Below are 13,956 nucleotides of genomic sequence, written 5' to 3'. Positions count from 1 at the left end.
AATCACCCCGTACTCCAGCACTATCCTACACACTAGGGACAGTTTATGATTCACAGAAGCAAATTAACCTACAAAACCTGTATGTCCTTGAAGTGTGGGAGGAAACCAGAGCATCCGGAGAAAACCCACGTGGTCACAGGGAGAATGTACAAACTCCGTACAGACAGCACCCGTAGTCAGGATCAAACCCAGGTCTCCAGCGCTACAAGCCGGGACCCGCACACACCGGGTGAGTTGTAGTGACAGATTCAACTAATGAAATAAGGCCAGGGTGTCGAGAAAAACAATAACCACAAAACCACGATATTGTCACAAATCCCATTTGGTTAGCTCAGAGTCCAGGGAAGGAATCTGCCATTTTAACTCAGCCTGGGCCAAATCTACCAATGTGGTTGACTCCTGAGTCCAAGCACAATTCAGGGTGGACAATAAATGCTGCCACAAGACCCGAAGACACAGGAGCAGAATTAGGCCATTTGGCCCATCCATTCTGCTGTACCATTCAATCATAGCTGATCTACTTTTCCCTCTCAACCCCATTCCCCTGCATTACAGCGAGATCGCATCTTGTGAATATATCAATAAAAAGAGGGGCAACATTTGCCACTGCGTGTAGAGGCTGACTGATGGTAACAAAATTGTTTGTGTGCGAGACGGTGGAAGAATGTTCCGGGCTGTAGGAGACTGGTGGACAGATGAGGACACAAGGTGCAAAATGACAGCAGTCGACACAAATGAGGGTGGTGCATTTGAAGGGGGAAAATGAGAAGGGAATGCAGGGTCAGTGGTAGGTGGGAACAAAGAACTGCAGATGCTGGTTAATGCACAAAAAGAGTCTGAGGAAGGGTCTCGACCCAAAACATTACCTATCCATATTCTCCAGAGATGCTGCCTGACCCGTTGAGTTACTCCAGCACTGTGTGTCCATCAGTGATAGAGTACAGGAACAGAGCAACAAACTCTCAGGGTGCAAAAGCACAGATCATTGCAGGTCACAGGAGCAGGTCAGCGGGTTAGGAAGGCACGCTGGGTTCTTGTCCTGAGTAGCAGAGGTTTATAGCTGGGAGGGTCATCCAGAGCTGTACAGATGTTCCTTGATTCACAGCAGTGTTGCATTTCAGGGACACTTTTCATTGAGCAGAATCTCACAAATCAGAACCAGAACCAGAACAGGTTATGAGAATGTGCAGAGAGCCGTGTGTGCAGAGGGCCGTGTGTGCAGAGGGCCATGTGTGCAGAGGGCCGTGTGTGCAGAGGGCCGTGTGTGCAGAGGGCCGTGTGTGCAGAGAGCCGTGTGTGCAGAGGGCCGTGTGTGCAGAGGGCCGTGTGTGCAGAGGGCCGTGTGTGCAGAGGGCCGTGTGTGCAGAGGGCCGTGTGTGCAGAGGGCCGTGTGTGCAGAGGGCCGTGTGTGCAGAGGGCCGTGTGTGCAGAGGGCCGTGTGTGCAGAGGGCCGTGTGTGCAGAGGGCCGTGTGTGCAGAGTGCCGCGTGTGCAGAGGGCCGCGTGTGCAGAAGGCCGTGTGTGCAGAGAGCCGTGTGTACAGAGAGCTGTGTGTGCAGAGAGTGCATATTGTTCATTAGCGCAAGTCGGGGGCATGTACTCCAAAGAGGCAATGACAAGGAGGGTAATGTTGTGAGCTGAGGGATTCCTGTGTGAAACCCTGGTGACATTGCAGCAGTGTGTGGCTTGGGACCCAGCACCACAGGAATCACAGCTCTGGAGGGCGCAGAGCAGTTTTACGAGGATGTTGCCGGGGCTGGAGAGTTATAGTCATGGGGAGAGAATATTAGGCTGACATCGTTTTCTTCAGAACAAAGGAGACAGAGGGGAGATTAAAATAAGACGTAAAATCACTGCAGGCCAAGTCAGGGTGAAATAAGATGACATCCCCCTCAGGAGAGCAGGCAGTGATTGGAGGCTGTAATGAAATGATTGAGGCATTAGAGGCAGTTGAGGACTGTCCTTTTCCTCTCATTGAGTGGCCGGGGCTGGAACTCACTGCCTGAGGTGGGAGTGACGGAGAGGCCAGCACACATCAGTAGGAGTGGCTGAGCTTGAAATGAGTTTCGCCTGGGCTGGGGACAGGGGCAGAGTGAGGCTAGGCAGAGTGAGGCTAAATAGCTCTCTCTGATCCGCACATTTGCAAGATTCAATGTCTAAAAACTCCAAATGGAGCTGACAAGAACGTTCTCGACCCAAAACCATTCCTTCTCCCCAGAGATGCTGCCTGTCCCACTGAGTTACTCCAGCATTTTGTGTCTAACTCCAGATGGATAACAGTAGAGTTAACTCTCAGTAAATGATCTAATAAATCACATTCCTTTCATTAGTAAAAGCCTTCTGAAGACACCACCATCCCCGGCTCCCCCTCATTCACCAGTCACCCTGGCATGGGCTCGGCAGTGGAATGTTCCTCTCAGAATTCACATCATGGTGCCCTGTGTTATTCCTTTCTAGCTGCTTTGTTGTTACATCCCACATCACCGATCCAAGCAATTCCCCCAACACTGATAATCGGCTAGCTAGTCAGTAGTTCCCTATCTTCCCTCTCCATCCTTCCAACCCACAGGTACATTTCCAGCTAATATGCACTGACCAAGACACAAAGAGTGGTAGAGTTGTTGACAGTGTGGTGGGTAGTCCGGCTGGAGAGCGATAAGGATGTGTTGGTGGAAAGGGCTGAGACATGGCAGATGAAGGTTAATCTTGGTAAATGCAAGCTGATGCACTTTGGAAGTACTAATGAGGCAAGGACAGACAGCATGCTTGCTGGGGCTCAGGGAGAACCGAGGAACAGAGGGACCTCAGTGTATGTGCACAGATCCTTAAAGATGGTCGAACTGTCCGATGATGAGGTTGGGAATGTATGCAGAAGGGATACTGGCTTTGGGATGCTGGCTTTCATTGGTCAAGGCATTGACTACAGAGATAGGAAAGTTTTGCTCCAACTTTGTAAAACATTGGGCAGACCTCAACAGTTCTGGTCCCCGCACTGCAGGAAGAATGTGCCTGCACTGGAGATTCACCAGGATGTTGCCTGGGATGGAATGTTTCTGACTGCAGCAGAGGAGGTTTAGAGGGACATGCTTAAAATGATGAGTGGTATCGATAGGGTAAACTGCAGGGACATTTTTCCCATAGCAGGGGTAGATAAAATAAGAAGATATTTGTTTAGGATAAGGGAGAAGAGATTCAAAGATGATCTGAGGTTGATTTCTTCACCAAGAGAGTGGCGAGTAGTTGGAACACATTGCTGGAGAGAGTGGTGGGGGCAGAGCTGCTGACTGTGTTTACGTGTCTAGTCCAGCACTGGAATTGCCCGGGTACAGAGGGCGACAGACCAAGTGCTGAGAGGTGGGGTTACTACAAGTGGGTGCCCACTGCTGGGTGTGGGTGTGGTGAGTTTAGAAGGATGAGAGGAGATCTTATCGAAACGTATAAGATTATTAAGGGGTTGGACACGTTAGAGGCAGGAAACATGTTCCCAATGTTGGGGGAGTCCAGAACAAGGGGCCACTGTTTAAGAGTAAGGGGTAGGCCATTTAGAACTGAGATGTGGAAAAACTTTTTCAGTCAGAGAGTTGTGAATCTGTGGAATTCTCTGCCTCAGAAGGCAGTGGAGGCCAATTCTCTGAATGCATTCAAGAGAGAGCTAGATAGAGCTCTTAAGGATACCGGAGTCAGTGGGTATGGGGAGAAGGCAGGAACGGGGTACTGATTGAGAATGATCAGCCATAATCACATTGAATGGTGGTGCTGGCTCGAAGGGCTGAATGGCCTCCTCCTGCACCTATTGTCTATTGTCTATTGAGTCGCATGCAATCTCCCCACCAGAGACTCCTTCTCCTATACAGTCATAAAGTCATACAGAGTGGAAACAGGCCCTTCGGCCCAACTTGCCCACACCAGCCAACATGTCCCATCTACACTGGTCCCACCTGCCTGTGTTTGCCCCATACCCCTCTAAACCTGTCCTATCCAAGTACCCGTTGCCATGACTCTTCTTTCAAAGTAATTTGGTATTTGGCATTTATTTGCTTCCAAGCTCACCAACCTGTTGAAGACTATTTTCAAACCAACACGTAGTTCCTTCAGATCCTCATTCTCACGCAATTTCAGTTCTGTAACATATCCTACAGGCTTTGTGCCTCTTCTTCTGGGAAGACACCCACAAAGTAATTGTTTAATTCCTCTTTCATTTTGTTATTTCTCGTCATGTCCTTCCTTCAAGTCACCAAATACAAGAGGCCATAGCTTTAAGGTGGAGAGGGACTAAGTGTAAAGGAGATGTGTGGGGCAACTTTTTTACACAGAAGGTGGTGAGTGTCTGGAACATGCTGCTGGGTTGATGGGGGAGACAGATACAATTGTGGTGTTGGATAGGCACCTGGATATGCAGGGAATGGAGGGATATGGATTAGGTGCAGATACTGTAGATAAGAGATGGTCTTGTCATCATGATCAGTATAGTCACGGTGGGCTGAAGGGTCTGCTCTCTGACAGCTCGTTCTGCCACCCACTGTATGGAATGGAATGGAATGGAATGCTTTATTGTCACATGTGACAAGGCACAGTGAAATTCTTTGCTTGCATACCCAAGGTATACAAATAGTGGCCATCTACGGCACAGACAAAGTATGCCGGCTCCTCCTTTGTTCTCCCCCCACCCCCCAAAAAATGTTACCTCTAAAGTCCTCTTCCCGTCTCAGCATAAACCATCGCCCTCTAGCTTTAGACTGCCCACACTGGGGAAAATACTGTGACCATCCACCTTATTCATGCCCTTATGATTATACGCTCCTTGCTTCCAGCCTATCCAGCCTCTCCTTACCACTCAATCCCCCCCAGTCCCGCCAACATAGATGTGAATCTTTTCTGCACCCTCTCCACTCAACTACATCCTCCATCTCACATGGTGACCAGACAGCATTGAATGAAGTTCAGCTTCAGATCACCAGTCACACAGAATGAAGTATCTGGAATGTTCACCCCAGTTCCAGTTGACAACAACGTGACCATTCCAGTCTCACCTGCAGGCAAGAACAAATAGAGAGTGGACGCATGTATCTCCACCCTCCTGTCCCCAACCCGAGCTTTCTGCCAATCAACCCCTCTTTATCTATCTATCACTTACCAGCTCTTGCCCCATCCTGTCCCCTGACGTCTCTCCACCAGCTATCTCCATCTTGAAGAAGAGTCCTGACCCGGAACATCATTTGTTCATTCCCTCCACAGGTGCTGCTTGACCTACTGAGTTGCCCCAGCAGTTTTTTTTTGCCCCAGATTCCAGCAGCTGCATTTCCTTGTCTCTTTCTAACTCTTTTCTGGTTGGCTCCCTTAGCACGTTCTTCACCCTTTAAGAATTCTGTGTAAAGACGTCATGTGCACATTTTGTGTTGGATGGTTGATGAAATGGATAAGGAAACAGAACTTGGGACCCAAGAGCATGGCTAGGTCCAGAAGGGTAGGAAGAAACAGATCCAGAACATGGATTTTTTGTTCAACTTTATATAACCTGTTTCAAATTAATAGACATTTCCAAATGATTGATGAATAAGTAATGATCGTGGCCTGCAGGATACAAAAGAATAGAGTGTTAATGAACAAGCTATCATTACAGAAGGAAGGCATGGTTCTGGATCTTAGGTTGGGGTTAATAACTCCCAGCCACCACACTCAGTCTCCTGGGGTGTGTACCATCCCTCAGACACAGTGTTGGACTCTGCCAATGGAGACTCAATCCTGCACTAGCAACGGTCAGCGCAGAGCGATCCATGAGGGGGAGCAGGGTGAAGGTTCTCTGCCAACCTTCTCCCACCGCTCACCCTCGCCTCCAACAGTAAAGATTCATGACGAGACCCTGTGAAATACACATCGTATCTCAGTGAATCTCCTCCTGGCAAATGTCATCCTTGAGAAGACACTCATCACCGCCTTAAATGCCAACAGAGAGTCTCTGGGCAAAGGGTTTGAAGATCGAGGCCTCAGCCCTGGCACAATACTCTGGACAGTGATGACAATGCCCTCTGAGATGCTCTGGACTTAGACTACCTCCATCAGGGGGAAGGACAAGTGAACCTATACCAGCATCTTCTCTTGGGTAGCATCTCAGTACTGTGGCCAATGGAATCAGTAGCCATGGTGACTCGATGGACAGCAGGGCTTTGGTGGCTGTTGCCATGATGGACTGAAGGACCACACAGCAGGATCATGCTGGGCTGAAGGGCCTGTTACTGTGCTGCACCATTGTGGTCCCAAAAACCACCCAGAACTTCTCATCAAGAACTTCTCATTTCTCTGATGAGGGAGACGGTGGGGAACGAGGTTCAGATAGTTGAGGTGCTCCACAGAACGGAAACAGGCACTAAGCTGGCCAACTCACTGAGCCCCGCAGGTCAAATAATGACCTCTTGTGACCCCACACTGACCTTTCACTGACCCCAGCAGGTCAATTAATGATTTCTTGTGGACCCCAACAACCCCACTCTGACCTCTCATTGACCCCAGCAGATCAAATTATGACCTCGCACTGACCCCATCGACCCCACATTGACCTCTCCCTGACCTGGGATGTCTCACCCATCAGGTGTTGAAATGGGCAGATCAATGGCAGATGGAATTTAATGTTGATAAGTGTGAGGTGATGCACCTAGGAAGAATTAATAAGGTTAGGACCAATACAACGAATGGTTGTGTCCAGAAGAATATTGGGGAACAGAGACCTTGATGGTGGATAGAGTTGGAGAAGATATGAGAGACTGGTCCTAATCAGCTGGGGCAGGGACAGACTGGGCAGGACACTGTGCGAAGTGAAATACAAAGTGCCGGAGTAACTCGGCGGGTCAGGCAGCATCTCAAGAGGACATGGATGGCAATGTTTCGGGCCGGGGCCATTCTTAGAAACATAGAAAAATAGGTGCAGGAGTAAGCCATTCGGCCTTTTGAGCCAGCACTGCCATTCAATATGATCATGGCTGATCATCTAAAATCAGTACCCCGTTCCTACTTTTTCCCCATATCCCTTAATTCCTTTAGTCCTAAGAGCTAAGTCTAACTCTCTCTTGAAAACATCAAGTGAATTGGCCTCCCCTGCCTTCTGTGGCAGAGAATTCCATAGATTCACAACTCTCTGGGTGAAGATGTTTTTCCTCATCTCATTCCTAAACGGCCTAACTCTTATTCTTAAACTGTGACCCCTGGTTCTGGACTCCCCCAACATCACAAATATTTTTTCTGCATCTAGAGTTGGAGAAGATATGAGAAACTGTCCAATCCTTTAAGAATTGTATATGTTTCTGTAAGATGCCCTCTCATCCTTCTAAATTCCAGTGAATACAAGCCCAGTCAACCCATTCTTTCATCGTACATCAGTCCCACCATCCCGGGAATTAACCTGGTGAACCTACGCTGCACTCCCTCAATAGCAATAATGTCCTTCCTCAAATTAGGAGAACAAAATTGCATACAATACTCCAGGTGCAATCTCACCAGGGCCCTGTACAACTGCAGTAGGACCTCCTTGCTCCTAAACTCAAATCCTCTCGCAATGGCCAACATGCAATTAGCTTTCTTCAATGCCTGCTGTACCTGCATGCTTACTTTCAGTGACCGATGTACAAGCACACCCAGGTCTCGTTGAACTTCCCCTTTCCCCAATCTGATACCATTCAGATAATAATCTGCCTTCCTGTTCTTGCCGCCATAGTGGATAACCTCACATTTATCCACATTATACTGCCTCTGCCATGCTTCTGCCCACTCACCCAACCTATCCAAGTCACCGTGCAACCTCATAATATCCTCATCGCAGCTCACACTGCCACCCAGCTTTGTGTCATCCGTAAACATGAAGATATCATATTTAATTCCCTCGCCTAAATCGTTAATATATATTGTAAATAACTGGGGTCCCAGCACTGAGCCTTGCGGCACCCCACTAGTCACTGCCTGCCATTCAGAAAAGGACCCGTTAATTCTTACTCTTTGCTTCCTGTCTGCCAACCAGTTCTCCATCCATATCAATACTCTACCCCCAATACCATGTGCTCTAATTTTGCACACTAATCTCTTGTGTGGGACCTTGTCAAAGGCTTTTTGATAGTCCAGATACACCACATCCACTGGCTCTCCCTTATCCATTCTACTTGTTGCATCCTCAAACAATTCCAAAGATTAGTCAAGTATGATTTCCATTTCATAAATCCATGCTTATTTTGACCGATCCTGTCACTGCTTTCCAAATGCGCTGCTATTACATCTTTAACAATCGACTCCAGCATCTTCCCCACTGCCAATGCAAGGCTAACTGGTCTATAATTCCCCATTTTCTATCTCCCTCCTTTCTTAAAAAGTGGAGCTACATTGGCTACCCTCCAGCCCACAGGAACTGATCCAGAATCGAGAGAACATTGGAAAATGATCTCCAATGCATCTACGATTTCTAGGGCCACCTCTTTCAGTTCTCTGGGATGCAGACCATCAGACCCTGGGGATTTATCTGCCTTCAGTCCCAACAGTTTACCTCACACCATTCCCCGACTAATGTGGATTCCCTTCAGTTCCTCCTTCTCACTAGATCCTCAGTCCCCGAGTATTTCTGCGAGATTGTGTTTTCCTTAGTGAAGACAGAACCAAAGTACTCGTTTAACTGTTCTGCCATTTCCTTGTTTCCCATTATAAATTCACCTGCCTCTGATTGCAAGGGACCTACATTTGTCTTCACTAATCTTTTCCTTTTTACATATCTGAAGAAGCTTTTAGAGTCAGTTTTTATATTCTTTAGACTCCTCGCGTGTGCGGTCTGTCAGTTCACCGCGGGTGGTCATTTAAACTGACAAGCGGTCGCTTCCATTGCCACTCGAGAGATGATACTGTGTTGTAACAAACAGCTTTCACTATTTAAACGTATCGATTGAAAATACATTTATTTTTGAAAATCCTGCGGGGAAAATAACATTGTTATTGTGACTCTTGAAACTCTTGAGCCCCGAACTCTTGCTTCCCCTTTGACACAATCTAGCGCGATGTTGCTGTCACAGGAGGATTGTAACCTGTGCGATCATCTTTCATGAGGACAGCGGAGAGTAAAAAGAGAAAGGAAACGGGGTGCAGAACGGTGTTACATTGTAGAAAAAGTGCAGATCGAAAACAAATACTCCAGGTGCCGCTACGAGATATACGCTGTCCCAATGGGAAGTTCGGTCAGTCGTCCGACAATCGCGGAGAAGAAGCTGCTCCTGGATCTGGTGGTACACGTATAAAGCTTGTGTATCTTCTGCCCGATTGGAGAGGAGAAGAGCGAATGCCCGGGGTGTGAGCGGTCCCTGATTCTGTTGGCTGCTTTCCTGAGGCAGCGTGAAGTGTAGATGGAGTCGGTGATGGCCAGTCTGGGGTCTGTGCGGTGGACTGGGCTGCATCCACAACTCTGCGATTTCTTGTGGTCTTGGGTGAGCAGCTGCCAAACCAAACTGTGATAGGATGCTTTCCACGGGGCATCTGTAGACGTTGGTAAGTTACTGGAGACTGGCCAAACCTCCTTAATCTTCGGAAGAAGTGGAGACATTGATTTGCTTTCTTGGCCATGGTGTCAATCTGGTTGGAGCAGGACAAATTAGAACAGTGCAGCACGGGAACAGGCCATTCTGCCCACAAACCTTTGATGGTTACACCTAGGAGTCAAGCCAGTGTCCACAGTCATGTGTGGGGTTGCTGGCGGCCATTGTCCAGAGCGGTCGGACCAGGGACAGTGGACCCGGCAGCTGAGGCGGGGGAACACAGATTCGGTGCTTCAGGTCGGGCCCCTTCTTCAGACTGAAGGCTGGTAGAGAGAAGTGAGGGCAAGCGGCTAGGCGGATTCAGGCGCGGAGGGGCTTATTGGCAGGTAAGCCAGGTGGGAGTGAGAAGGTGGGGATAGTCACAAAGGCTGGATGTGATGAGTGGAGAAGACTAAAGGGCGTAGATGATGGAATATGATAAGAAAGGAAGGCGGGGAGTGAAGTGTAGAAGCAGAGGGAGGGATGGAAGGAAAAAGGGAACGGGGAGAGGGTGGAGCGGGGAGAGGGGGGAGCGGGGGGAGGGGGTCTGGTTAAAATGGGGGACCCAGAGGAGGGAGATGTGGTTGATGAGTGGTTGGAGGAACTGAAGGAGAGGATCGGAACCGGGTGTTAGGGCTGGGAAAATAGATATGGGCAGGGGGTGGGAAGCTTGGTAAATAAGAAAGAGGGTATGTGACGTTAGCGGGTTCCGTGTTGTAAACGACCCCGGCAGAAACTGATGCTGTGCTCGCAATTTGCGTGCGGCCCCAGTCGGACAGTGGGGGAGGCCCAGGACAGAAAGGTCGCAGTGGGAATGGGAAGCGAGTTTAACGGTCAGCAGCCCGGGGCTGACCCTCAAACAACAGGCACGTATCTTGGGTTTTGCGGAGGTGCCGAAGTGACGGATGAGGGTGAGGCAGTGATATTGCCCACTGGATATAACACAGTGATCAGCGTCCAGGAAACTCCCACCTAATTCTGTGTCTGTGGTTAAATTCCGGGGAACTGGGTCAGTGCATGGATGGGCTCCGGTGTCCGGGCTCCGGTAACTGGGCCCCAGTGTACCGTCTCCAGTGTACCGTCTCCAGGGTAATTTGGGAACGGGCTCCGTTTTTAGGGGCTAGGGTTGGTTTCCAATGTCCCGTATCTGGTGTCACATGATTGGCATCTGTCGTGCAAGGTGTCTCGTCCATTGACCAGTGTCCAGTCTGGGACGAGTGTCCAGTGCATGCGGTCCAGTCTCCAGAGGACCACGGGCTTGGCCAGTGTCCAGAGTCTGGCGTGCGTGTCTCGTGTCAGTGTCCAATTACCTGGGTTCGGAGCCTGACTTCCTCACCCCAAGTCCGAGGGTCGAGGCTTCAGCGACCCCCAGAGTCTTTGCCCAACAAACGGGGTCCACTGTCCAGTGCCAGAGTTCCGGGCCAGTGTCCGGAGTGTGAGTCCAGGGTTTGGAGGCGGGGAAGGCATCCTGAAATCAGGTCCACCAGTGTCCGGGCAAACCTTTATGTCAGTAACTATTCCGAGTCCAGTCGTAGGTTCTTGTCCAGAGAGCAATATCCAGTGTCCAGCGCCAGCTGTCCAGAAGTGGATTCTGTCACCCAGTCCCCAAGGTCAATGTTTGGGGTCAGACTCACATTCTGAGCCAGTGTCCGGTGACTTGTATCCAGGGTCGTTTACTGTCTCCGGGCCACGATGCCCAGAATCCAGTGACTAGTACTGGGTCCTGCGTCTAGTCTCCAGTGCCCAGTTCTGGATCCAGTGTCCGGTCAATGCCCAGTGCTGGATCCTGTTTCCAGTGTCCGGCCTCCAGTGTCCAGCCCCCAGTGCTGGATCCAGTGTCCGGGTGCAGGGTATGTTTTCCAGTCTCCAGTGTCCGGGACCTGGTGTCCGGTTTCAGGGCTATAGTGTCCGGCCTCCAGTGTCCAGTGTCCGGCCTCCAGTGTCCAGTGTCCGTGCTCTGGCCGCTGCTCGGCTTGTGTCCGGTACAGTGCGGGTTAAGCCGGGGGCGGGGGGAACGTCAATCAGCGGCAGACGCCCCGGGACCGGATATTTAACCCGCGCCGCGGCTTCGGTGCCGAGTCTATGCGGAGTGTCCGGGCCACCGGGAGCATCACTGGGACAGTCGCACCGGGAGCATCGATCACAGCGGGGAGCGGGAGTGTAACGGGAGCATCACCGGGAGCGGGCAGCGCTTTGCCGGCCGGGAGAGCGGCTGTGGCCGGAGTCACTGTCCGGGGCCATTCGGCCGCCGCCGGCTACGACTAGAGACTAGACACCGGCTGGCAGCGAGCGGCGGCGGCGTTGCCATGGCGACGGGCGGCGGGCCGAGGTGAGGCGGGAGCGGCAGCGGCGACGGTGGTGGGGACAGGCGGCGACACACAGCGCCGGGAGCAGCTAATCGTGCTCCGCAACCTCAGCACGTCCTGTGCGTCCCCGTCACTCACTCCACACTCGTGCTATTAAAAGTAGCCGCGTGTTGGCCCGGCTGCCTATTTATAAACCTGAGGGCTCGCCGACTGGCCGGGGCAAGTCATGGAGCCGCCGCACTGTTTACTGAGCTGCCTGTGTGTCTTGCTGCTCCGACACGGCTTGTGTCAACCATACCTGCACCTCCGGCCGGTGCCCAGTGACAGCCTGCCCGTGCTAGACATCATCGAACAGCCGGACCCAGACAGCGACCCGAAGGACGGCGACCTGGACGAGCGCACGCTGCGGAAACGGCTGGGAAGTCACTTCGACCCGGGCTTCATGTCCATCACTCTGCCTGACGCCGACCCCTCGGCGCCCCGAGACCCCGGCGGCCGCCTCAAGCCGCTGGGCGCTCTGCCCAACGACATCAAGAGGCTGGATGTGTCCGAGACGCCGTACGGCAGGAGGATGAAGCTAGGCAAGAAGGCGCGGCGGAGGTTGCAGCAGTGGCTCTGGTCGTATACCTACTGCCCGGTCGTGTACACTTGGAAAGACCTGGGAGGCCGCTTCTGGCCGCGCTTTGTCAAAGAGGGGAACTGCTATAACGAGAGGTCGTGCTCATTCCCGGAAGGAATGCTGTGTAAACCTGTCAAATCCATCAGCAAGACGTTCTTGAGATGGTATTGCCAGGGCTGGTCCAAACCGCGCTATTGCACATGGATACCTGTACAATACCCAGTCATTTCCGAGTGCAAGTGTACGTGCTGATACGGCGGACTCATAAACATGGTCTATAGTATAACAGCGCCGTTAGTCAAATCTATTTTTATATATCGCATCCTAAAGAAGCCCCTGCTTTGTATCTATATAACACAGAGATTTAACGTTGGCGAACATCTTGGATTATTTGAGGGGCAGCGAACGGACCAGACTCAGACCAGCCCAGAGGAGAGGGAATGGTTCGCCTCCCGGCGCTTCTGGACTCTCGATGCTGCCGAGATATTTTTTGTAATATAATTATTATTATAAAAAGTTGAGGTGAAGATATTACAGAGCTTATCTCAGCTTTCCAATACATAGAGTGTAGATGAGTAAAAACGTGTCCAATTATTTATTTCTTTACCGTTTGTTGATAATAACCTAGGCGATATCGTGGCGTTGCGGATGTTTACTTGAATATACTTTCTAAAAAACATATCAATGTAAATATAATGGTTCACTGTTTTTAGCAATAAAGTCTCATCTTTGAAACAAAGGTTTTGGAATGTGATCGGATCCGAAGCGGAGTGGATCCCGGAGCGATGGGCTGTGACCGTCTCTGTATCTTGGAGCGCGGCTCAGACGTGCCAGTCAGTTCCAGTGGGAAAGGCGCTCCTCTCCGCTCCTCTCCTCTCCGCTCCTCTCCCCCGGCCTGGGGCGGCGAGTGTCGGCAGGTGAGGCCGGATACTGGTGTGAACGGAGCGCGGGATTGCGTACTCCGCGCCCGTCACTTTCTACCACCTCCTGTGTAGTTGGGGATAGCATGGCTAGCAGGAGCTGGGCCGAGCGGCCACGGGGGTCGGTTTCAACACAGACTGGCAACCGGAGAGACAAAATTGCTTTAAACTTTGCTGCGGATAAAGAAATTGCATCGCCGGCCCTGGAGAGATGGATCCGGGCAAAGCTCAGGGCAAAAGCAGGTGAAAAAAATATCAGAATCCTGAAATACAAACAAATAAAAAAACGATGTTTTTTAATTTGGAAAGCGGCCAGTGAGATGGGGACACGTTGTCTGGGCATCTGCGCGGGCGAGCTCTCCCCCCTCGCTCACAAACACAGATATTTATACAGCCAAACACAGTGGAAACGATGGGGCGGCAGAGAGGTGAGCTGACAGAACGGGCGATTGATAAGATGCCCAGTCAGTCAATGGTTTTAACGGACTAACTGTTCCTCGCATCCGCGTTGTAATTTGCTAATTAAAGTACACATTCAGACCAAGACGAGACGGTGCCGACTATATTCGCCACTCGCTG

General features: G+C 50.8%; 1 protein-coding gene across 1 annotated transcript; it reads left to right on the top strand.

Moving 5' to 3' along the window:
• Positions 1 to 11,572: 11,572 nt before the first annotated feature.
• On the top strand, positions 11,573 to 13,686 carry nog2 (noggin 2). The gene has a single exon (XM_078417928.1). The coding sequence runs from the start codon at positions 12,065 to 12,067 to the stop codon at positions 12,707 to 12,709; it is 645 nt and encodes a 214-aa protein (XP_078274054.1). The 5' UTR covers positions 11,573 to 12,064; the 3' UTR covers positions 12,710 to 13,686.
• The last annotated feature ends 270 nt before the right edge of the window (positions 13,687 to 13,956 follow it).

The sequence above is a fragment of the Rhinoraja longicauda genome, chromosome 21 (genome assembly GCF_053455715.1).
Source record: "Rhinoraja longicauda isolate Sanriku21f chromosome 21, sRhiLon1.1, whole genome shotgun sequence".
Classification (NCBI taxonomy): Eukaryota; Metazoa; Chordata; class Chondrichthyes; order Rajiformes; family Arhynchobatidae; genus Rhinoraja; species Rhinoraja longicauda.
This window is presented reverse-complemented; position numbering and strand designations above follow the sequence as displayed.